Here is a 23,378-nt window from a genome sequence, read left to right as displayed (position 1 = left end):
TTGGCTTATTTCACTTAACATAATGACCTCCAGTTCCATCCATGTTGCTGCAAATGACAGGATTTTATTATTTTTTATGGCTGAATAGTAATTCCATTGTATAAATATACCACATTTTCTTCATTTATCTGTTGATGGACAGATAAATTAACTCAGGTTAATTCCTTATTTTGGCATTGTGAGTAGTGCTGCAGTAACATGGAAATGCAGATATTGCTCTGATATGTTGATTCTTTTGAATATTTTGATTCTTTTGAATATATACCCAGGAGTGGGATTGCTGGATCATATGGTAGCTCTATTTCGTTTTTTGAGGAACCTACGTATTGTTTTCCATAGTGGCTGTACTAATTTACTTTCCTACCAATAGTGTATGAGGGTTCCCCTTTCTCCATATCCTCACTAGTATCTGTTATTCCCTATCTTTTTGATGAAAGTCCTTTTAAATTGGGGTGAGGTGATATCTCATTGTGATTTTCCTTGCGTTTTTCTTATGATTAGTGATATTTGGCATTTTTAAATATTATTGTTGGCCTTTTGTATATCTTCCTTTCAGAAATGTCTATTCAAATACTTTGCCTGTTTTAAATCATGTTTCCCCCTGTTGAACTGTTTGAGTTCCTTTTATATCCTGGTTATTAATCCCCTACCAGGTGGATAGTTTGCAAATATTTTCTTCCAGTCTGTGAGTTGTCTCTTCACTCCATTGTTTCCTTTGCTGTACAGCTTTTGCTTGATGTAATTTCATTTGTCTATTTTTGCTTTTGTTGCCTATACTTTTGAAGTTTTAGTAAAAAAAAAAAAAAAAATCATTGCCCAGACAAATGTCCTGGAGCATTTTCCCAGTGTTTTCTTCCAGATGTTTCATAATTTCAGGTTCTTAGATTTAAGTCCTTAATCCATTTTGATTTGATTTTTGTATATGGTGAGAGATAGGAGTCTAGTTTCATTCTTCTGCATGTGATTTTCCCAGCACCTTTCCCCAATATATATTCTTGGAGCCTGTCAAAAATGAATTGTCTGTAAATGTGTTGATTTATTTCTGGGGTCTCTATTCTATTCCATTGGTCTATGTGTCTGTTTTTATGTCAGTACCATGCTGCCTTGGTTACTATAGCTTTGTAGTATAATTTGAAGTCAGGTAGTGTGATTCCTCCAGCTTTGTTATTTTTGCTTGTGATTGCTTGGCTATTCAGGGTGTTTGGTTCCATACAGATTTTAGGCTTTTTTTGTCCTATTTCTTTTTTTTCTTTTTTCTTTCTTTTTTCTTTTTTTTGAGATGGAGTCTTGCTCTGTTGCCAGGCTGGAGGGCAGTGGTGTGATTTCGGCTCACTGCAACCTCCACTTCCTGGGGTTCAAGCGATTCTCGTGCCTCAGCCTCCCAAGTAGCTGGGACTATAGGCACCCGCCACCATGCCTATATTTGTATTTTTAGTAGAGACAGGGTTTCACCATGTTGGCCAGGATGGTCTCGATCTCCTGACCTTGTGATGCGCCCACTTTGGTCTCCTAAAGTCCTGGGATTACAGGCGTGAGCCACCGTGCCTGGCCTTTTTGTCCTATTTCTATGAAGAATGTCATTGGTATTTTGATGGATATTTCATTGACTCTTTGATTGCTATAGGTAACACAGATTTTTTTTTTTTTTTTAAGATGGAGTCTCTCCTTGTCGCCCAGGCTGGAGTGCAGTGGCACGATCCTGGCTCACTGCAAGCTCCGTCTCCCAGGTTCACACCATTCTCCTGCCTCAGCCTCCTGAGTAGCTGGGACTACAGGCACCTGCCACCATGCCCGGCTAATTTTTTGTATTTTTCGTAGAGACGGGGTTTCACCATGTTAGCCAGGATGGTCTCGATCTACTGACCTCATGAGCCACTGCGCCCAGCTGGTAACATTGATATTTTAGCAATGTTAATTCTTGCTTTCCCTCACTTTTATTCTATGTAAATCTGTATAAGTATTTCCTTATCCATTCAGCCATTCCATGACTTTTAATTGAAACATTTAGTCCATTTACATTCAATATTATTGGTAGGTGAGGACTTATTTCTGCCATTTTGTTACTTGTGGTTAAGTGATTTTCTCTGGTAGGATCTTTTTAATTTGCTGCTTTTTTGTGTGTGTGTATTTATTGTAGGTTTTTGCTTTGTGGTTACAAAAACCGATAATATATACACTACAAATAAAAAGGAGGCTTACAAAAAAATCTTGTAACTAGTTATTTTAAACAGATGACAACTTACCTTTATTTACAAAGAAAAGAATAGAAACAAACAAATAAAGGAAAAACTAAAAAACCTCTACACTTTAATTCCACCCCCTACACACATTTTGACTTTTTGTTGCCTCAATTTATGTGTTTTTATATGGCCCATCTCTTAACAGGTTGCCATAGCTGTTACTGCTTTTTATAGATTTATCTTTTAATCTTCACACTGGAGTTATGAGTGGATTGTATACCACAATTACAGTGTTAGAGTATGCTGAGTTTGTGTATTTACTTTTACTAGTGGGTTTCAATCCTTCAAATGTTTCCTTTTTGTATGTTTGTGTTTTTTTCTTTCAGGTTGAAGAACTCCTTTTAGCATATCTTGGAAGACATATCTGGTGATGATGAATTTCCTCAGTTTTTGTTTGTCTGGGGCTTTATTTCTTTTTCATGTTTGAAGGATAGCTTTGCTGGGCACAGAATTCTTGGTTGGCAGTTGTCTTTTGTTTTGTTTTCCTTTTTATTGGGTGGGGGGTGGTGGGGAGATGAGGTCTCACTCTGTCACCCAGGCTGGAATGCAGTGGTGCGATCATAGCTCACTGTAACCTCAAATTCTTGGGCTGAAGTGATCCTCCTGCATCAGCCTTCCAAGTAGTTGGGACTACAGGTGTGTTCTACCACACCCAGATAATGTTTTTATTTTTATTTTGTAGAGACAGGGGTCTCACTATGTTGTCCTGGCTGCTGTTGAACTCCTAGCCTGAAGCAATCCTCCTGCCTTGGGCTCCCAAAGTGTTGGGATTACAGGTGTGGGCCACCAAGCCTGGCAGTTTTCTTTTCTTTCAGCACTTTGAATAGGTTATCCCACTCCCTCCTTCTGTTGAGAAACCTGTTGCCAGATGAATTGGAGCTCCTTTATATGTTATTTGTTCTTTTCTCTTGCTGTTTTTGGGGTCCTTTCTTTGTACTTGACCTTTGGGGGTTTGCTTATTATATGTGTAGTAAAATATAGGATAGTTATATTTGGGTAATTATAGGGTAGTTTTATTTGGGTTTAATCTGTTTAGGGATCTCTGGCCTTCCTGTACCTGGATATTTATATATTTCTCAAGATTTGGGCCGGGCACAGTGGCTCATGCCTATAATCCCAGCACTTTGGGAGACTGAGGCAGGTGGATCACTTGAGGTCAGGAGTTTGAGACCAGCCTGGCCAACATGGTGAAACCCTGTCTCTACTAAAAATTCAAAAGTGAGCCAGACATGATGGCACATACCTGTAATCCCAGATACTTGGGAGACTGAGATGGGAGAATCACTTTTAATCCAGGAGGCAGAGGTTGCAATGAGCCAAGATCAAGCCATTGCACTTCTGCCTGAGCAACAGAGCAAGACTCCATCTAAAAAAAAAAAAAAAAAGATTTGGGAAGTTTTCTGTTATTATTTTTTGAATAAGCTTTCTACTCCTTGCTCTTGCTCTGCTTCATCTTGAACACCAATAATTCTTAGATTTGCTCTTTTGAGGCAATTTTCTATATCTTATAGGTGTTCTTCATTTCTCTTCTTTCTTTTCTGTTTTCTCCTCTGTGTCTTTTCCAGTAGCCTATCTTCAGACTCACTGATTCTTTTATCTGCTTGATCCATTCTGCTGTTGAGAGCCTCTAATGAATTTTTTTGTTCAGCAAATATATTTCTCAGTTCTAGGATTTCTGTTTGATTTTTTAAATTATGTCAACCTCTATTAAATTTTTCTGATTAATTTCTGGGTTTTTCTGTGTTATTTTAGAGATCACTGAGTTTCCTTAATACTGCAGTTTTGAATTCTTGATCAAAGAGCTTCCCTATCGCCATCCTGTTAAGGTCAGTCCCTGGCTCCTTGCTTTGTCTGGTTTGAAGAGGTCATGGTTCCCCACTTACTGTTATTTCTTGTGAATGTATATCTATTTCTTTGCATTGAAGGATTAGTTTTTTGTTCCAATCTTCTCTTTCTGGCTTGTTTTGGTTTTTTATTGGATATGTTTGCTCAGAATTTTTTTCAATATATCTGTTGAGTATCTTTTCGTTTTTGCTAGGTCCTTGCTTCCTTTTCAGCACTAGATGGCATCTTAAGCCCAGGTGTGCCTTGGCTCTAGCAAACTTCAGAGCACTCCCCATCCCTGGTGAGGAAAGTCCCTAAGGGTATATACCTCGCAGTATGGGAAGGCTAGCTGGGAGTTCATGCCCAGGGGACCTGTAGGATCTACCTCCTACAACATGATCCTCCTGACCAGCCTTTCTGGTTTGGTGTCTTCTCTGTCTGTGGTACAGAGGAGAGTGTCTGCTAGTCTCAACCACCGCCCATTTCTGGCTCTCCTCAGGGATATTTCTCCCTTCAGGCACTCATGATGCTTCCTGTGGATTGTGGCAGGGAGGGTTCTCCTGCCAGGGGGCCCAAGATGATGGGAAAGTTGATTGTCCACCTTGGTCTCACTTTTTCCAGTTTAGTAACTGAATTGAGGGAAATTTTTCTACATGTTTGGTGACTGGCAGATGGGGGAAGGGACATAAAGTCTGATTCTCTTACTATCTGCATGGAGTTTTTTCACTTCTATGTGGCCTTGGAAACTGTGTCATCCTTATATTTGGGTTCTGGGATATTGCTGGTGATAATCTTGATGTTATATATTGGTTGTTGCTTTTCTGTGAAGGAGAGTGAAGCCAGCTTGCTTGTGTTCCACCATTTTGGTAACATCAGTCTATTACCAATAATCTCTTTTTATTATTAGATATCTGGTCAGTGTTTGCACTTCCCTAGTTGTTCTATAACTGTTTTTGTTTTATTTGTTTTGTTTTTTACAATTTGTTTTAACTGGGGCCCAAAGCCCGTAACTTGTATTTCTTTTTTTTTTTCTTTCTCTGTTGTTCAGGCTAGAGTTCAGTGGTGCAATTTTGGCTCACTGCAACCTCTGCCTCCCAGGTTCAAGCAATTCTCCTGCCTCAGCCTCCTGAGTAGCTGGGATTACAGGCACGTGCCACCACGCCTGGCTAGTTTTTTATATTTTTGGTAGAGACGGGTTTCACCATGTTGGCCAGGCTGGTCTCGAACTCCTGACCTCAGGTGATCTGCCTGCCTCGGCCTCCCAAAGTGTTTGGATTACAGGCATGGGCCACCACGCCCAGCCAGGTGTGCTTGTATTTCTTAAGCCTCTTTTCATCTATATGTTCTCCCTTCCTCTGTCTTACATCCTTGCAGTTGTTTTGTTGTTGAAGAAACCAGAGTGTTTGTCCTGTAGAATTTCTCACAGTCTGGATTTTACTGAGCACATCTCCTTGTCATTTAATATGTTCGCTCTCTTCTATTTCCTGTAAATTGGCAGTTAGATCCAGATGCTTGATCAGATTCAGGTTAGATTTTGGGAGAGCAAGACTACATAGTGTTGTATATATTTGTCAGGAAGTATATAATGTTTGGATGTTTACCTTTTTTTGTGTGATGTTAGAAGCTACTGCTTGTCATTGTCTAGGTTCCTTAATTGCAACATGGTGATATTTAAGATCTATTATGCTTTCTTCATTTATTAGCTGTAATACTTACATAAAGAGAAATCCCCCTTTATCATCTATTTGGTTACCCTAAGTGTACTTCATTTGGAAAAGCCAAGATAAAAATTTGATTATTTTCCTTTATTTACCTGTTTTCAAAATAATGAATTGTTTCATAGAATCACCAAAAGGTGATAATTTTAAAAGTCTTTTCATTTTAGTATCATTATGAGCATATGAATTTAAATATATTTGATATGTTTTGACACATTGCACATGATCTTTGATGAGTTAGGTGAGTCTTTGTCATACAAACCTAGTAATCTGGGCATCTTCCTTGATTTGCGGTATGGTAGGATGTTTCCAGGTCATCTTGTGCATTTCCTGCCCTAGACCTGAAATTAACCATTTCTTCAAGAAGCCCTATTACTTTAGTAAAAATGGCATTTAGAGACCAGAATTTGGTCACTGGGTGTAAACCTCACTATTAGGTTGACTTTTGTTACCAGGCTAAGATGCTTGTATTTTTAAAGATAAAATATACCATGAGTTCATACTGATAATTCTAATTCATGTTCAGGATGACAGAGTTTTTACTTAACCTTATTCATCTCCTTTAAAACATACCGAAGAATCCTTTGTACTTGGAGGTCAGTTTGGCTGTATATAAGATCACTGGTTTGCATCTTTCTTTGTGTTTCTAAAATATGCTATACTATTGTTTTTTGGCATAAAGTGGTGCTTTCAGAAAGTGTGGTGAAAATCTGATTCTGTTTCCCTAATTAATGACTTGGTCTTTTTGTCTGAATGCCCAAAGTTTTTTGTTTGTTTTGTTTTCCTTTTTCTTTTTTTCTTTTTTTTTTTTTTTTAAGTCTAGTTGTTTTACTAGACTGTGTCTTGGTGTTGGCTGTTTTGGATCAGTTTTCCAATATATGTATGTACCTTTAAAAAAAAAAAACTTTGGCTGGGTGCAGTGGCTCATGTCTGTAATCTCAGCACTTTGGGAGGCCAAGATGGGTGGAACACCTGAGGTTAGGAGTTTAAGACCAGCCTGGCCAACATGGTGAAACCCCATCTCTACTAAAAATTGAAAATTAGCCGAGCATGGTAGCGTGCACCTGTAGTTCCAGCTACTCATGAGGCTGAGGCAGTTGAATCACTTGAACCTGGGAGGCAGAGGTTGCAGTGAGCAGAGATCTCACAAGACTGTCTCAAAAAAAAAAGAAAAAAAAAAGTTGTAAACAGCTTTTTGGTATAGCTTTAAAAAATAGCAGTTTTATTAAGATATAATTTCATACCATAAAATTTACTCTTTAACTGTACAATTCAGGGGTTTTTAAAGTAATCACAGAACTGTGCATCTATCACCACTACGTAATATCACTACGAACTTTTTTGTCTACGAACATTTTTGTCATAGTCCTTAATTTGGACTTCCAGCCTCCAGACCTGTAAGAAAATAAATTTGTTGTTTTAAGCACTCAGTTTATGGTAAGTTACAGCAGACCTAGGACACTAATACAGACCCCTACCTCACACCATATGCAAAAATTAACAAAAAATGGATCATAAGCCTAACCTATGACAAATTAAGTCCAAATGTTCGTAGAACATTTTTTGTCTACGAATATTTTGTCATACTACGAACATTTTGTCACCCCAGAAAGAAACCCTGTACTCCTTAGCAGCCACTCCCCATCTCCCCTTTCTCAGACTCTGGCAAGCACTAATCTGCTGATTTTTGTTTCTGGAGTTGTGTATTCTGAATATTTAACATGAATAGAATCATACCATATGCGGCCTTTTGTGACTGACCTATTTCATTTAGCCTGATGTAGTTTTTTGTTGTTGGTGGTTTTTAGCCTAGTGTTTTAAAGGTTCATTCATGTTGTAGCATATATCAGTACTTTATTCCTTTTTATGGCTGAATAATATTCATATTTTGTTTATTCATTCATCAGCTGATGGACATTTGAGTTGTTTTCACTTTTGGCTGTTATGATTAATGCTTCTATGAACTTTGGTGTACAGGTCTTTGCATGGATATATTTTCAACTTGCTTGGGTATATATCTAGAAGAAGTAGAATTGCTGGGTCATGTGGTACTCTGTATTTAACATTCTGAGGAACTGCCAAACTTGTTTCCAACAGGTCTGCACCATTTTAACCAGCACTGTATATAGCATTGTAATTTCCCCACATCCTTGCCCAATACATGTTTTTGTCTATCTTTATTTTAGTCATCCAAGTGGATGTGAAGTGTTACACCTTGTGGTTTTGGTTTGTATTATACTGATGGCTAATGATATTGGACATCTTCTCATGTGCTTATTGGCCACTTTTATATCTTTTTTTGGAGAAATGTCTGTTCAAATATTTTGCCCATTTTAAAATTGTGTTGTCTTTTTATTGTTTATTTGAAATAATTATTTTTATATTCTAATATGAGTTTATTGTCAGATATACAATTTGCAAATACTTTCTCCCAATCTGTGACTTGTCTTTTTAATTTCTTGATGTCCTTTGAAGCACTCTTTTTTTTTTTTAAGGAAATCTGATTTATTTGTGTTTTCTTTTGTCATTTGTGTTTTTGGTGTCAAACCTAAGAAATTATTGTTTAATCCAAGGTCAGAAAGATTTACTAATATTTTTATTATACGAGTTTAATCATTTTCTCTCCGAGGTTAGGCTTATGATCCATTTTTTGTTAATTTTTGCATATGGTGTGAGGTAGGGGTCTGTATTAGTGTCCTAGGTCTGCGTAACTTAAAACTGAGTGCTTAAAACAACAAATTTATTTTCTTACAGTTCTGGAGGCTGGAAGTCCAAATTAAGGTGTTGACAGTTCCTTCTGGAGTCTCTGAGGGAAAATCCATTCTGTGACTCTTCCCTAGCTTCTAGTGGTGGCTGGAAGTCCTTTTCACTCCTTGACTTGTAGATACATCCCTCCAGTCTCTGCTTCCATCCTCATGTGGCCTTTTCCCTCTGTGTGTCTCTATATGTCACCTTCTTTTCTGTCTCTCATAAGGACACCCATCATTACATTTAGGGCTCACCCTAACTTAAGATGATCTCATCTCAAGATTCCTACCATAATTATATCTGCAAAGGCCCTTATTTCAAATAAGTTCTCATTCTGAGATTCTGGGTGGAGTTATCTTTTGAGGACCACAATTCAACCCGCTGTTGGTGTCTAACACCATTCTTAGTACTTTTGTTGAAAATCAATCAACCACTGATGTATGGGTTTATTTCTAGACTCTCAATTCTGCTCCACTGATCTGTAGGTCTATTCTGTGTCAATACTATACTGTATTGATTATGTATACGTCTTTATGTAGTTTAAAGTTATTATTATTATTTTTTTGAGATGGAATCTCGCTCTGTCACCCAGGCTGGAGTGCTGTGGTGCGATCTCAGCTCACTGCAAGCTCTGCCTCCCAGGTTCACACCATTCTCCTGCCTCAGCCTCCTGAGTAGCTGGGACTACAGGCGCACGCTACTACGCCCAGCTAATTTTTTGTATTTTTAGTAGAGACGGGGTTTCACCATTTTAGCCAGGATGGTCTCGATCTCCTGACCTTGTGATCTGCCTCTTCTGATCTCGTGATCCGCCTGCCTTGGCCTCCCAAAGTGCTGGGATTACAAGCATGAGCCACCGCACCCTGCCTAAAGTCATCTTGAATTATAGTGTTTAATGCTGTGTTCGTTTGTTTTTTTCCCTTTGATTTCCTATTTCATATGTTGAATCTTTTTGTCTGTCTTTCATATTTATCTTTTTGTCATATTTATCGTTTTTTTGTCCGGAATCCATTTTCAGTCTCTTCATTTCTTTTTGATTTTTTAAAATTTTATTTTATTTTATTTTTTAGTTCTGGTGGACTTGATTCTTTTTTATTAAAAAAAATTCTCTTTTTTGGCTGGGCACAGTGTCTTACACCTGTAATCCCAGCACTTTGGGAGGCTGAGGTGGGCAGATCAACTGAGGTCAGGAGTTCAAGACAAGCCTGGTCAACATGGTGAAACCCCATCTCTACTAAAAAAACAAAAATTAGCTGGGCGTGGTGGTGGGGGCCTATAATCCCAGCTACTCGGGAGGCTGAGGCAGGAGAATCACTTGAACCTCTGAGGCGGAGGTTGCAGTGAGCCGAGATTGTGCTGTTGCTCTCCAGCTTGGGCAACAGAGCAAGACTCCGTCTCAAAAAAATAAAACAAAACAAACAAAAAAATTCCCTTTTTTAAATCTTTTTTTACTTTAAGTAGTTAGCTATTATGTTTATTTGCGTTTGTGTCTTGCCAGTTTAGTTTTTATTTCTGAATTGTCTTTTTAAAAAATTTTTCTCTCCTGGATTCTGTCATTTTTTTGTATAATTTTTCTTTTTCTCAGTCACTTAATTTCTAAGTATATAATTCGGATTTATTTACTTATTCATAACTTTTACTCTTTCTTAATTTTCTGAACTTGTTTTAAATCTCATTTTGTTAGCATTTCTTTTTCAGCTACTGGCATTTTCTCCCTAGTGTGGGATTTGTCCTGGCAAGCTTCAGTTTGTCAGTTGCAAGAGATTATAGGGACCATTTCCCAGAGCATTCTTATACTGTCAGAGCTTCCCCAAGGATTTTAAAAAATATATGTTGATAACCGTTACTTTAGAAACATTAGAGCATTGAAAAGGGAAGTGGAATGAAACAGTCCTATTGGGTCAGTCTGCATCACCAGACTGTGTTGTAGAAAATCATGTCCTGGGCCAGGTGCGGTGGCTCAAGCCTGTAATCCCAGCACTTTGGGAGGCCGAGACGGGCAGATCACGTGGTCAGGAGATCAAGACCATCCTGGCTAACACGGCAAAACCCCGTCTCTACTAAAAATACAAAAAACTAGCTGGGCGAGGTGGCGGGCGCCTGTAGTCCCAGCTACTCTGGGGGCTGAGGCAGGAGAATGGCGTAAACCCGGGAGGCGGAGCTTGCAGTGAGCTGAGATCCGGCCACTGCACTCCAGCCTGGGTGACAGAGCAAGACTCTGTCTCAAAAAAAAAAAAGAAAATCATGCCCTGCTGACAGAGGTGGCAGGCAGCCAGAGGACCACTGACTTCTCTAATCCAGAGCTCTAAATGTGCCACTGTAAGAGACTTCCTAGCTATCAAGTGAGAAAGTCATAATACTGGCTGCTTTGGTAAATATAAATCTCTTAGACGGGTATAATTTAAGATGCTGGAACATATAATATTTAATGTGATATGATCTAAGACTATAGTTTTATTTGAAGGCAAACTCCTTATTTTTGTATGGCACAATTCAAAATTTTAAAGTAACTTAAAAAGCAGTCACTTTAGGATTTAGTTTGTCTATTAATTTATACCCGCCCTCTGTCCTTTTATGACTCTCCCTTCATGTCTAAAGTGTTCTGGTATAAACACTTGTTTGTTTAGCAAATATCGTGTTTACTTTTTAGAAAGTGTTTTCTCATGTGTATCTCAGATAATTGCAGTAATCTTTCCCCCCAGTTTTTGGATGAAGAAACTAACACTGAAGGGGCGAGGTGGCCTCCCAGGCTCAGAGGGTGATTCAGAATCTAGACCTGGTGTTCCTTATACAGTACCAAGGCGCTGCACATTAGTTGTCTTGTGGATTTTCCACACTTCAGGGAGAGTGCCAAAGTGTCTTTGCCTTGCACACACTACCTGTTCAACATTCAGCGACGAGGGTGTCGTGTGTGCTCAGGCAACTCCCACCCTTCTTCCTTTTGCTCAAGAGGCTTGGATTCCAGACTCCATGGTGCAAGACAGCCCAGTGAGAGGCTGGAGGAGGGCAGAACTTGGCAGAGAGGATGCCTGAGGGAAAGAGGAGCAAGGAAGAGGGGAGGCAGAAAGCATGGCCCACCACACTGACTTCGACAGCTTTTAACATGTTTTTGAGAGATCCAAATTGCAAGTGAGCTTGGAGTTCCTCTTTTATGGCTACTTGAAATCTGCCTCTTTAATGTGACACCCACAGAGATGGGCCATGTGGGACTTGGGTTCATCGAGGCTGCCTTACCAAAGGTTCCAAATTCTGGAGAATGATGGAGAGTCACTTTGGTCCTTAGCTCTATAATTTGAGAGGATGATAATACTACTATTACTCATTTGAACTTAAGAGCCTTGTCAAAGCAGGAAAAACAATTATTGGTTTTTCCTGGGATGACTGAATGACCTTTTTCTCTTCAGTTGCTGATTTTGTAGGGTTAGATCCCAGAATTGCTGCATGGCTTATAGATCCTAGTGATGCCGTACCCTCTTTTGAAGATTTAGTAGAAAAATACTGTGAAAAATCCATTACGGTTAAAGTGAACAGCACATATGAAAATTCCTCAAGAAATATTGTGGTGAGTTGTTTAAGATAAGGTTTTATCAACTTTAATACATCCTTTTCTTTCCGGAAGCTTTTTCTATTTTTTTGATAGCCTAATAGTAAAAAGAATGTTGTCAACATTCATTTTCACTTACTCAGCACAAATAGTCCTGACCTTGGCGTTTCTGGTGGAGAATGTTGAATAAGGATGGGTGATGTCTGTTCTTCCATGGCACCTGTTCCTAGGAAATCTGTCCATAGTGTGACTCTTCCAGATGACTCTCTGGTGTCAGTGTCCCCTGCTCCATGAACAGAAAGCCACTCGTTGATAAATCCTTAGTGCTGGTGATGTGGCCACAGTGCCAGAGGTCCTGGGATGGCCACTCTTCAGTCTATGTGGAGAGAATGGTCAGAACTGCCCTGGGTCTCAGGCTGGGCACAGCGGCTCATGCCTATAATCACAGCACTTTGGGAGGCCAAGGTGGGCAGATCACTTGAGGACAGGAGTTCAAGACCAACCTAGCTAACCTGCTGAAACCCTGTCTCTACTGAAAATATAAAAATTAGCCAAGCATGGTGGCGGGTGTCTGTAGTTCCAACTACTCGGGAGGCTGAGGCAGGAGAATTGCTTGAACCCGGGAGGCAGAGGTTGCAGTAAGTTGAGATCGTGCCCCTGAAATCCAGCCTGAGTGACAGAGTGAGACTCTGTCTCAAAAAAAAAAAAAAAAAAAAGGAACTGTCTTGGGTCTCTCCAGGCCCTCCCCTGATAGAGATTCCCCCTTGTTATCAGGAAGCACCATCTGGAGAAACAAAGGCACTCACAGCTTCTAGAACTGTGCCTAGAACCCAGAGAGAGACTTCTCAGCAGGCCCCAGAGGAGAGGTGTCTAGTGGTGTCAGTGTGGTCACAGTTGGGGCCACTCTGTTCAGGCTTTCTAGTTAGCTGTCAGTGAACAGTTACATGGTAAAATCACTGCTAGAAGAACACACAGGCTACTGAGCTAGCTCCAGCAATCAGAGCAAAGCAAGAGGTGATGTGAGCGTGTGCCATGCGCTGGGCACTGAGCTGGGGGTAAGAGGTGATATGAGCCCGTGCCAGGCACCGGGCACTGAGCTGGGGATATTTGCTTCATGTACTTCATCCTCACAGATCATCTATGATGTGAAGATTTGTACCAATAAGGGTTTGGTGTTATAAGTTGCAGAAATGCACTTTCCCTTAATATAAAAAGAGATTTATCAGAAGGATATAGGGTAGCCAACAGAGTCAGAGGAAAAGCAGTACCAGGCCTTGGGAAGAACAGGAGTCAGGTGGCCCTGGGTCCCAGGGAGCTGGAACCGGTAGGCATGGTGGCAGCACTGAACCATGACCTTTTCTCTTGTCCAAAAGTCAAAGTTTCAGCACTTGGAGAGTGTTTTCTTTCCCTCCTTGTACCATGTGTCTACACCCCACCAAGGAGGCCAGGCATCTTGATTAGTATTCCTACTCAGAATCCATGCTGTCAGGCAGGAAGACTTCTCAAACAGAAGCTGAGATATTAGAAAGAGGAGTAGTCCATCTCAGAATTATCAGTCCCAGTTTACAGATGAGAAAACTGAGGTGTAGAAAGGTTAACGTACATGTACCTTGCCCAGGGTCAAATTGAGGCCCAGGGTTTAACTCATCCACACTCCAGGCAGAAAAGAGACAGCCTCAGATGCAGTTCTATTTATGTCTCATCAGCCAGATATGTGTCTGTAGTTGAGCCATGTGGTGCATGGATGAGGATGGGAGATGGAGGTCCAGCCATTAATCTACATGATCACAGATTACACCCTTCTCTCCAAAGAGGTGGCATGAATTGTTCCGATAAATGGAAGAGAGTTCCAGGTAGAGGGAGCAGCAGGGATATAGTAAGACTCTCAGAGAACATGGTGCCTTTGTGGAGGACAGCAAGGCCGACCTGGGGAGAAGGAGGCATGGCTGTGGGGAGCCAGAGAAAATGTAGGGGCTCCTCATGCAGCTGCGCCATACCAGGGAGCCGGGCCTGTCCTGGGGCTAATCAGACTGGGAATCACATGGTCAGCTTTGGGGCGCGGAAGGCTCCTGCAGGCAGCCGGGTAGATTCTCCCAAGTGGCAGTTAAGAACTTGACGTGGAGGGACTCTTCCATAGGATGTTCTCCCGACATTCACAGGAGAGCCACAACCGAGATGACTAGAAAACAGTGCCAGGTGGTGTGTGGCTCGCCACTCGTCCCATGGGATGTTCACTCTAATCTCAGGCCTTTAGCAGAAAACTGAGTCTGAGTGGGCTGGAGTTGGGGGATTTGTTTGACAGAATGGGGTGTTGAAGAAGAGGTCCTGGCGCTCCATGTTAGGGGAAGGATAATTAGACTCTGTATTGAGGGGCACATCTCATCCCATCTCCCTCTTTGTCAGCCAAACACAGACCCTTGTTTGTCATCTCCCAGGGCCTCTGTGTGCATCTCCTGGGCTGAGAATGGAGGGGTAAGTGAGGAGCGTGGCAGCAGCTGTGCGCAGGTACAAGGTGGTAAGGCTGAGAGAATGGAGCTGTGGACTCCAGAGAGGCCAGGTCTGCATTCTCCTCTCCCTACTACCATTTAATCATTGCACCTGAGACATTAGGCTTCTTTGTGTTTCTGTTTCTTAATCTGTAAAATAAGGAAATACCCTAGGTTGGGAGGAAGTGTCCAACTATGGATAGCTTGCACTTGCACAGTAGAAGCACTTTCTACAGACAGGAACTTGTCCAGTTGAGGTGTTTGTTGATACTACCACATACATGACATCTGCCATTGAAAACCTCATGGGCTTTTACTAGGAAACAGTTTTCGAGTCATGTCAGTTCCAGACCGTAATGAGTACTGCCACCAAGTTTATCTGATTTTTAAAAATACTTTTACTCTTTTAAAGAATCAGAATGTACGTGACAACCTGAAGATACTCTACAGACTTACAATGGACCTTTGCTCTAAACTGAAGGCAAGACATTTTATTATAATTTCTGGCTGACGGAGACTCACAAGAGATGTCTTTTCATTTGCACCCGCACTCCCAGGGAGCAACCCTGCGCTGTGTTTGAATGTGAAGAAAACGCAACCTTGAGTTCTAAGAACAAATTAACCTGTGCATTACTCAGAGAAGGGTAGTCTGCAATGATAAGACCTGAAGTTTTAAAAATGCTTTCTCTAGGTTGAAAACAGTTGTAATATTTTTTAGAGCCTCCTCTTTCAGTGGGATGTTTCCAGTGCCATAGTTAACGTAAAAGCTGAGCATTGATTTTGATTAATAGTGGGATGGACGTAGTTTCACTCAATCAGAGTCTTCCTGGGAAGCAGACAGCCACTGCAATGAACAACCAAGAAGTGTTGAGTGGAGGGACTGTGTCCAGAGGCCAGGGAGGGCAAAGGGAACCAGCCAGAAGGAGAAGCCTCCAGGGACAGGCAGTAGCTCAGCCCGTTTCCCTCCCTTCTGTCCTCAGTGCCCAATCTGAAGGCAGAGGAGTGGCCCGGGTGATGTGACCTGGAGGGGCCTGCCCCGCCTTGTGGGCAAGGGCAGGGCAGAGAATGGGTCTGGAGGAGCAGGAGGGAACATGAGGGCAAGAGTTGGAGGATGGAACCTGGGACTCTCTCATGGCAGCAGGAAAAATTAAAAAAATGAGACTCATGAAGAGCACCGGAAGGCCCAGATAAATAGAGATTCCGTGCTCTCAGGGGAGGTGGCCTAGAATAAAGATTCTAATGTTCCCCAAATTAATCCATAGTGGCAGTGAAAAATCAATGAGAATTATTAGTAAATTTTGGGAATTCAGTAAGCCTATTCTGAAATTAAAATGGTAGTCTAAAAGTCTACAAATGCTTAAATCAATCTTAAAAATGAAAAAGAGTAAAGAAAATTGAGAATGGGGCTTGGCCTATCAGATATTTCTTTTTATTTCTTTTTTGCCACTTCCAATGTTTGACTTGAACCTATCTATATTTCTAAATATCTCTACCAGATCTTGGTAATAAAATAGCCTACTTAAGGGAAATAAGTTTATTGGGAAGAGCAAGCAAGAGGGGTAGAAGTTGGGTAGGAGACCAGCCATGCTCATGATAGGGGTCTCCTTTATTCTAGCTCAACAAAATTAAGGAGGCTTTTTGGTCAGGCACAGTGGCTCTTGCCTGTAATCCCAGAACTTTGGGAGGCTGAGATGGGCAGATCACTTGAGGTCAGGAGTTCACAACCAGCCTGGCCTACATGATGAAACTCTGTCTCTACCAAAAATGTTTAAAAATTAGCCTGGCGTGGTGGGGGGTGCCTGTAGTCCCAGCTACTCAGGAGGCTGAGACAGGAGAATCGCTTGAACCCGGGAGGTGGAGGTTGCAGTGAGCCGAGATCGCACCACTGCACTCCAGCCTGGGCGACAGAGCAAGACACTGTCTCAAAAAAAAAATAGGCTTTTCAATAAAATGTAGATACAATAATATTTAAATTGACATTGATATTATTTCTTCCTGTTAAACAGGAGTATGGTTTATGGCAACTATTTTGTACTTTGGAGGTTCCTTTGATACCAATTTTGGCAGGTAAGTCACCATAAAGATGAAGTAGAGCCATTTTTCTAGAGGGTTCTTCACACTGTTTGGGATGAATATTTCTCTGTACCTTATTTAGGAGTAGATAGTGTATCCCATGGGCACCGGAGAGGTAGCAAGCCTATTACTTTCCCTTTCTGTATGTAGTGAGGGGTTGGACTGCATTCCCCATTGGTGTGGAAAGACTAGAGGTTCTGACATTTTGGTCATATGGGATCCCTGCTGTGCTGCCTGGCCCAGGAGGAGTAGGTTTCTCTAAATATTTTATGTGTTAGTGGTTGTCTCTCATTCTGGTTTGCTGTCCTTATAACCTTGAGAACCTTCCTGCAAGAACCGATGCAGGGCTCTCTTCTGCCTTTGCCTTTGACGCAGGTCCTGATGGGCACCACGTCAGCCAGGGGGCATTCACAGTGTGGGGAGGGCCAGGCTGGCCATTGCGGTCCCCTCGCCCACTCACACCTCAAAGGCCAGCTCTGTCAATGCACCCATTTGCCTGTATGACACAGGGATCCTGACAGATCCTGTGCAGAGGTTGGCATGCAGCAGGTGCTGAGTAAATGGCAGTTGCAGTCATTATTGTCCTCATCAGGGAGTGAAGCATTTTAGCGTTTAGTAAAAAGGATACATTAATGCAAATATGATCTGGTTTTGAATCACAGTGATGGAAAGCCACGCCATTCAGGTGAACAAAGAGGAGATGGAGAAGATATCAGCACTTCTTGGGGTAAGTTATTATTCCAGACGGTGTGTACTGGCCATCTCTTTCCTGCATGAGATAGTTGTTCCCAGTGGCAGGTCTAGAGTAGATTCTCCTTGTCTTCTCTTCCTGGTTTGATGTTGACAGTTCTTCTCCCTCTTTCTGACTCCTGCAGGGGAGAACCAAGCATTGAAAAGACCTAAACAGCATAGTGCATGTGTGTCCGGGGAGTTCTTTAATGGCTCCTCAGGATCCTTCTCAAAAGTTAAGTTTTCTTACAGGGACATTGTCCCCTGTAGTTTGGTGAAGGAATTCTTGGGTTTCTTGAAAAACAAAAATACAGAGACGTGTAAAGATGCATGAAAAAATACATAAAAATGCTCTACTTCAGTTTTCTTAAGAAAACACATGTAGATGGAGAGTGGGAAAATAGACACAGAGGCTGGGAAGGGTGAGCAGCGGGGAGGGCAAAGATGAAGAGAAGCGGGCTGAAGGGTACAAACATAACAGTAAAATAAAAGAAATAAATGCAGTGTTTGATAGCAGCATAGGATAACTGTACTTAACACAAAGGTATTGAAGTCGAATGCTGGGCGCTTTGAATACCCTGACTTCACCACCACATATTATATACACGTAACGCATTTTCTCACATACCACATACATCTGCACAAGTTTTTTAAAAAGTCTAAATAAACCACATGCCAGGAGCATCTTTAAAATAAAATGTTTAAGGAAACCCCAATATAACCATCACCTGGCTCAAAGCATAGAATTTCCAGAGCCCTGTGTGCTTTCCCTATGGGAACCCCTTTCCTGCTGCCAAAAGTAACTATAGCCCTGACTTTTGTAGCCTTTTCATTGTTGCTCTTCTTTCTAGCTTTCCCACTTCAAAGCCTAAACAATGTCGGTTAGCTTTGCTTTTGAACTGTAAGTAAACAGTGATTTACATGTAGCCTTTCACCCAGCCTTCTACATCTCAGCTCCACCTGTATTTCTGTGTGTCACGCAGTGCTGTGGAATTTTCTGTTGTGGGCTGTGCTGTGCTTGGTGTCTCTGTCCCACTGCCAATAGGCGTGTGGTTGTTTCCAAGTGGCTGTCATTACAAACCACGCTGTACCTCTGAGGGTATTCCCTGTGCCCGTGGGCACAGCTTTCTGGGGGCTATGAGGTGACTAGTGTGCTGGGACACAGGGAATCTGTTGCTTAGTTTTATTCAGTAATGCCCAATGGCTTCCCAGAGTCTCACCCATGAGAATGCATACGGGATCCCGTTCTTGCACATCCTCACTTCCCCTGGCTACATTTACATTATGGCCATTTTGGTGAGGCTATAATGATATCTCATTATGAGTTTTGTTTCTATTTTCCTGATTACTACTGTCAACCAAGAAGAGGTGAAAGACCAGACTGCAAAGCAGTTAGACAAGGTATTATTGGGGTCTTAGAAATTGCAATTCAGGAGACACAGGTTCAGCTAAAGGCCAATATGCGTTCTCAAGAGAGGAAGGGGAGTCGAGATTTTTCAGAGGAAGCTAAGGGTGAATACACAGTTGTTGTGAAAGAATGATCATTGGTGGAGGTGGCTGACTCAGTGCATGAGTCCGTTGAGCTCATTGGTTGTCCCTCTTCAGGAGTTGCAGCACTGGCAAAGTCCAGCTGTTTTCCAGGATGTTGTGGTCATTGCAGTTTGGCCCAGTTCAGAGGTTCAAGGCAAGTCCTTGTTTTTTTGTTTTGTTTTGTTTTGTTTTGTTTTGCAGGGTTGCAGGTCATATAGGTAGTCCTTAGAATGGCCTCCTGACTTCATTTTAGAGCCTTGGACCAAAATGATACCATTTTGCATGTTGCATGTCACATTCCCCACTTTTGCTCAAAATCTGAAATGTGGAATCATCACTGGTCAGTTATTGGTTGGTCAGCCACAGATTTGTTATCTCTTTTCCCCAGAACTAGAACTGCCTGTTTAGAGTGTCTTATCTCACAGAGGGGGGTTGTTGAAAGTCAGTGTGCAATATGGCTTCAGAGATGAGTGAACTTTGAGTAACAAGAGAGCCGTTTTAATAAGGAGGCCTGCATTATTATATGGTGATTAGCTGTATATCAGGAGAGCCACACATTTTATTAACATGTCTAAATGTCATTCCTCAGTCTTCTTTTCCGAAATAGATAATGAGATTTCAGGAACCATGTAGAAGACAATTGTATTTCTTTTGGTAAGAAGCTTTCTTAGCCAGATAAGAAAATTCCAGAGACAGAGTTCCTCCCTGCTCTTGGAGTGGGAAGAACAACAAGATTAGAAGGATCTAGATTCTAAGACATATTCCTGGAGCCTTTCAGTTCTCAAAAGCATTCAGCATGCCAAATCACCATATTTGGAGGATCATCTTCTGCACCTCAACATTCCCTTTTCTGAAGCTCCCATGGAGGCTTCACACGGTAACAGCTACGTTGATGGATGTGTAGAGAAAAATTGATTTACCTGAGGGGCAAAAGGTCCTATTAAGCCACTCTCCCATTTCTGGGAACTGGTCAGTTCAATTAAATAGTTGTGTCTTATTTCAGAAGACGGCATTGCGGACAGCCTCACAAATGGAAGAAAAACAAAGGTTAATGTTGGGAACATTCTTTGAAAAGGTTTTCTTGGAGGCCAGGTGCGGTGGCTCCTGCCTGTAATCCCAGCACTTTGGGAGGCCGAGGTGGGTGGATTATCTGAAGTCAGGAGTTTGAGACCAGCCTGACCAACATGGTGAAACCCCATCTCTACTAAAAATACAAAATTAGCCGGGCATGGTGGCGCATGCCTGTAATCCTAGCTACTCAGGAGGCTGAGGCAGGAGAATCGCTTGAACCCAGGAGGCAGAGGTTGCAGTGAGCTGAGATTGTGCCATTGCACTCCAGCCTGGGCAACAAGAGCAAAACTCCATCTCAAAAAAAAAAAAAAGAAAAAGTTTTGGAGTCCAGAGGATAGTCAGTTGAGGTGCCTATATGTTAGACTTGAACCTGCTCATCACTCTTGGGGATCCATGAGAAAAATAGAAGAACCCCCCCAAAGTCAAGAGTCACACACATATTAAACCAGGTTTTAAATTAGTGGTTCTTCTCCTGAATTAAAGGACTTACATCTCCATGAGACCAAAGTAGAGTGTCTTCTTTTTTTTTGTAAGTTCCGCAGGGAATCCAAAGCAGGCAGTTTGAATGTACAAAGGATGTTAATGTTGTTCAGGTCAGATTTTTGTTGTTTAATTTCATCAAGAGAATTTCTGAGGCTAGCCATGACACTATTATGTGTCTTTTTAAATTTATTTATTTTATTTTATGTATTTATTTATTTTTTGAGACAGAGTGTCACTCTTATCTCCCAAGCTGAAGTACAGTGGCACAATCTTGGCTCACTGCAACTTCCACCTCCCAGGTTCAAGCAATTCTCCTGCCTCAGCCTCCCAAGTAGCTGGGATTACAGGCATGTGCCACCATACTCGGCTAATTTTGTATTTTTAGTAGAATCAGGGTTTCACCATGTTGGTTGGGCCAGTCTCGAACTGCTGACCTTAAGTGATCCACCCTCCTTAGCCTCCCAAAGTGTTGGGATTACAGGTGTGAGCCACCCTGCATGGCCTTTTTTTTTTTTTTTTTTTTTTTTTTTTTTTTTAATTTTTGAGACAGAGTCTCACTCTGTCCGCCCAGGCTGGAGTGCAGTGGCATGATCCTGGCTCACTGCAACCTCTGCCTCCCAATTGAAAGCAATTCTCCTGCCTCAGCCTTCCAAATAGCTGGTATTACAGTTGCCCACCTCCGTGCCCGTTAATTTTGTCTTTTTAGTAGAGATAGGGTTTCACCATGTTGGCCAGGCTGGTCTTGAACTCCTAACCTCAAGTGATTTGCCCGCCTTGGCCTCCCAAAGTGCTGGGTTTATAGGTGCGAGCCACCGCACCTGGCCTTATTTTTGTTTTTAGAGACAGGGCCTTGCTCTGTCAACCAGGCTGGCGTGCAGTTGCTGCAATCATAGCTCACTGCAGCCTCAGACTCCTGGGCTCAAGCCATCCTCTTGCCTCAACCTCCTGAGTAGCTGGGATTACAGGTACATGCCACCATGCCTGGCTTTTTTTTTTTTTTTTTTTTTAAGATGAGTATGTTGCCCATCCTGGTCTTGAACACCTGGGCTCAAGTGATCCTCCCGACTCGGCCTCCTAAAGTCCTGGGATTACAGGTGTGACCCACGACACTCAGCCTATTATGTGTCTTTCTTAAAAAAAATTGATCCTCCCGTAAGAATGAGAGATATCAAAAATATTTTATGGGAGTTTTTCTCATTTAAAGATCTACTGTTTGGCTACTGATGATTAGAATTTCCAGTGGTATACTTATTCCAGTAGCTACCCAATCCAGTAAGCCGCCTCTTCATGGAAAACCCGGGAGGTAATTTTCCAGGTTTAGAATAAGTTTCTACCATATAAGCAAGAGAGTACAGAGCGTGACAATGGATGGGAAGGGTCGGGGTAGAAGATGCTTCTGGGTTTTTATTTTTTCTTTCCTAGTTTAGAGAGTCTTTGAGCTAATTCGGCATTGTTATCTCTTAGGAACATTAGTTTAGTTCCCTGGATTCTTTTAGATGCCTCAAGATACCAAAGTAAAGTGGCTGTTCCACTCAGGCTGTGTAATCTTTCCTTTTAGCCCTTCTAATTTTCTGTGGAGGAAAACAAATTTTGGGAGATCAAAGATGCCCAGATTGGCCATTGTAATTCCAAATCACTTTCAGTGATGTTGGTTCAATAAATAAATTTATAAGATAAAGAACCGTAATTTTTGTACAGAAAATCAGCAGAAATTCCAGAAGAGGGTGACTCAGCACCTGTACTTTCAGAAGCAGAAGTCACCATGAGTACTCACCAAAAAGGGAAAAGTCCCTCTGTCAACAGCCAGCAGCAAAGGACAGACGCCCAGTAAAGGTCTGAACCTCAACTGAGGTAGGGTGTTCAGGGAAACCAGAGGATTCTCCACCAGGGTCCCAGGCCTTCAGGGAGGTGATAGGGCACAAGGGGTTCCTGCAAGTATCATGCTCAAATCTGTGGCAGTGCCAGAATGCAGAGGAGAGTTGCTTTGTGTCCTACTTCTGACACCATTTAATGTCAACCAAGAAAAGGCAAAAAACCAGACTGAAAAGCAGTAAAACAAGGCATTTATTGGGGTCTTAGGAATTGCAATTTAGGGGACACATTCAGCTAAAGGCCAAATTGTGTTCCAAAGAGAGGAAGGGGAGTCGAGATTTTTCAGAGGAAGCTAAGGGCAAATACACAGTTGTGAAAGAATGATCTTGGTGGAGGTGGCTGGCTCAGTGCATGAATCCATTGAGCTCATTGGTTGTCACTCTTCAGGAGTTGCAGCACTGGCAAAATCCAGCTGTTTTCCAGGATGTTGTGGTCATTGCAGTTTGGCCCAGTTCAGAGGTTCAATGCAAGTCCCTGTCTTTTTGGTTTTGTTTTTCAGCGTTAATGGCTCCCTGACTCTACTCTAGAGCTCTGGACCAGAGTGATGTCATTTTGTATGTCACATTTCACACTAGTGGGGTTGATTAGCTTTTCATAAGCATCATTAGCTTTTAGGAATTTCTTTTTGTAAAGGATCTGCTCAAGTCTTTTACCCATTTTTATATTTTTGCTTACTGATGTATAGGATATCCTGATGTATTCTTGATACAAGCCTGTTTCCTATACTTTCTACCTCTGTCTTGTTCTATATGATGTTGGATTCCTTTTTTAGTCTTAATATTGCTGGAGAATTGATTCTTCCCTTCCCATTATTTTTGCTTCTTTAAGTTTGTTTTCTTACCTTTGGGGGAGGATGCTTCTATGAGCCTAGGTATTTCACCATGAGGCAAAATACGTTTATTTTTATTTTTATTTTTATTTTTTTGTAGCGATGAGGTTTCACTATGTTGCCCAGGCTGGTCTCAAACTCCTGGGCTCAAGACACCCACCTGCCTCGGCCTCCCAAAGTGCTGGGATCACAGGTGTGAGCCACTGCGCCTGGCCAAAATATGTATTTTTA

General features: G+C 41.7%; 1 protein-coding gene across 9 annotated transcripts in view; it reads left to right on the top strand.

The window, feature by feature from the left end:
- Nucleotides 1-23,378, top strand: part of POLN (DNA polymerase nu) — a 157,559-nt gene that overhangs the window by 41,512 nt on the left and 92,669 nt on the right. For 8 of the 9 annotated variants that reach the window (XM_074039241.1, XM_074039237.1, XM_074039234.1 and 5 more), the window contains exons 2-3: nucleotides 16,567-16,627; nucleotides 17,296-17,360. In XM_074039241.1, coding sequence (XP_073895342.1) covers nucleotides 16,567-16,627; nucleotides 17,296-17,360 — 126 coding nt within the window. Of the gene's footprint in view, nucleotides 1-11,934; nucleotides 12,093-14,972; nucleotides 15,042-16,566; nucleotides 16,628-17,295; nucleotides 17,361-23,378 lie in introns of all 9 variants that reach the window. The other variant, XM_065544683.2, reaches the window with a different exon arrangement.

This window comes from Macaca fascicularis, chromosome 5, assembly GCF_037993035.2.
Source record: "Macaca fascicularis isolate 582-1 chromosome 5, T2T-MFA8v1.1".
Classification (NCBI taxonomy): domain Eukaryota; kingdom Metazoa; phylum Chordata; class Mammalia; order Primates; family Cercopithecidae; genus Macaca; species Macaca fascicularis.
The sequence above is the reverse complement of the archived record's forward strand: the minus strand, read 5'-3'. Positions and strand labels throughout refer to the sequence as shown.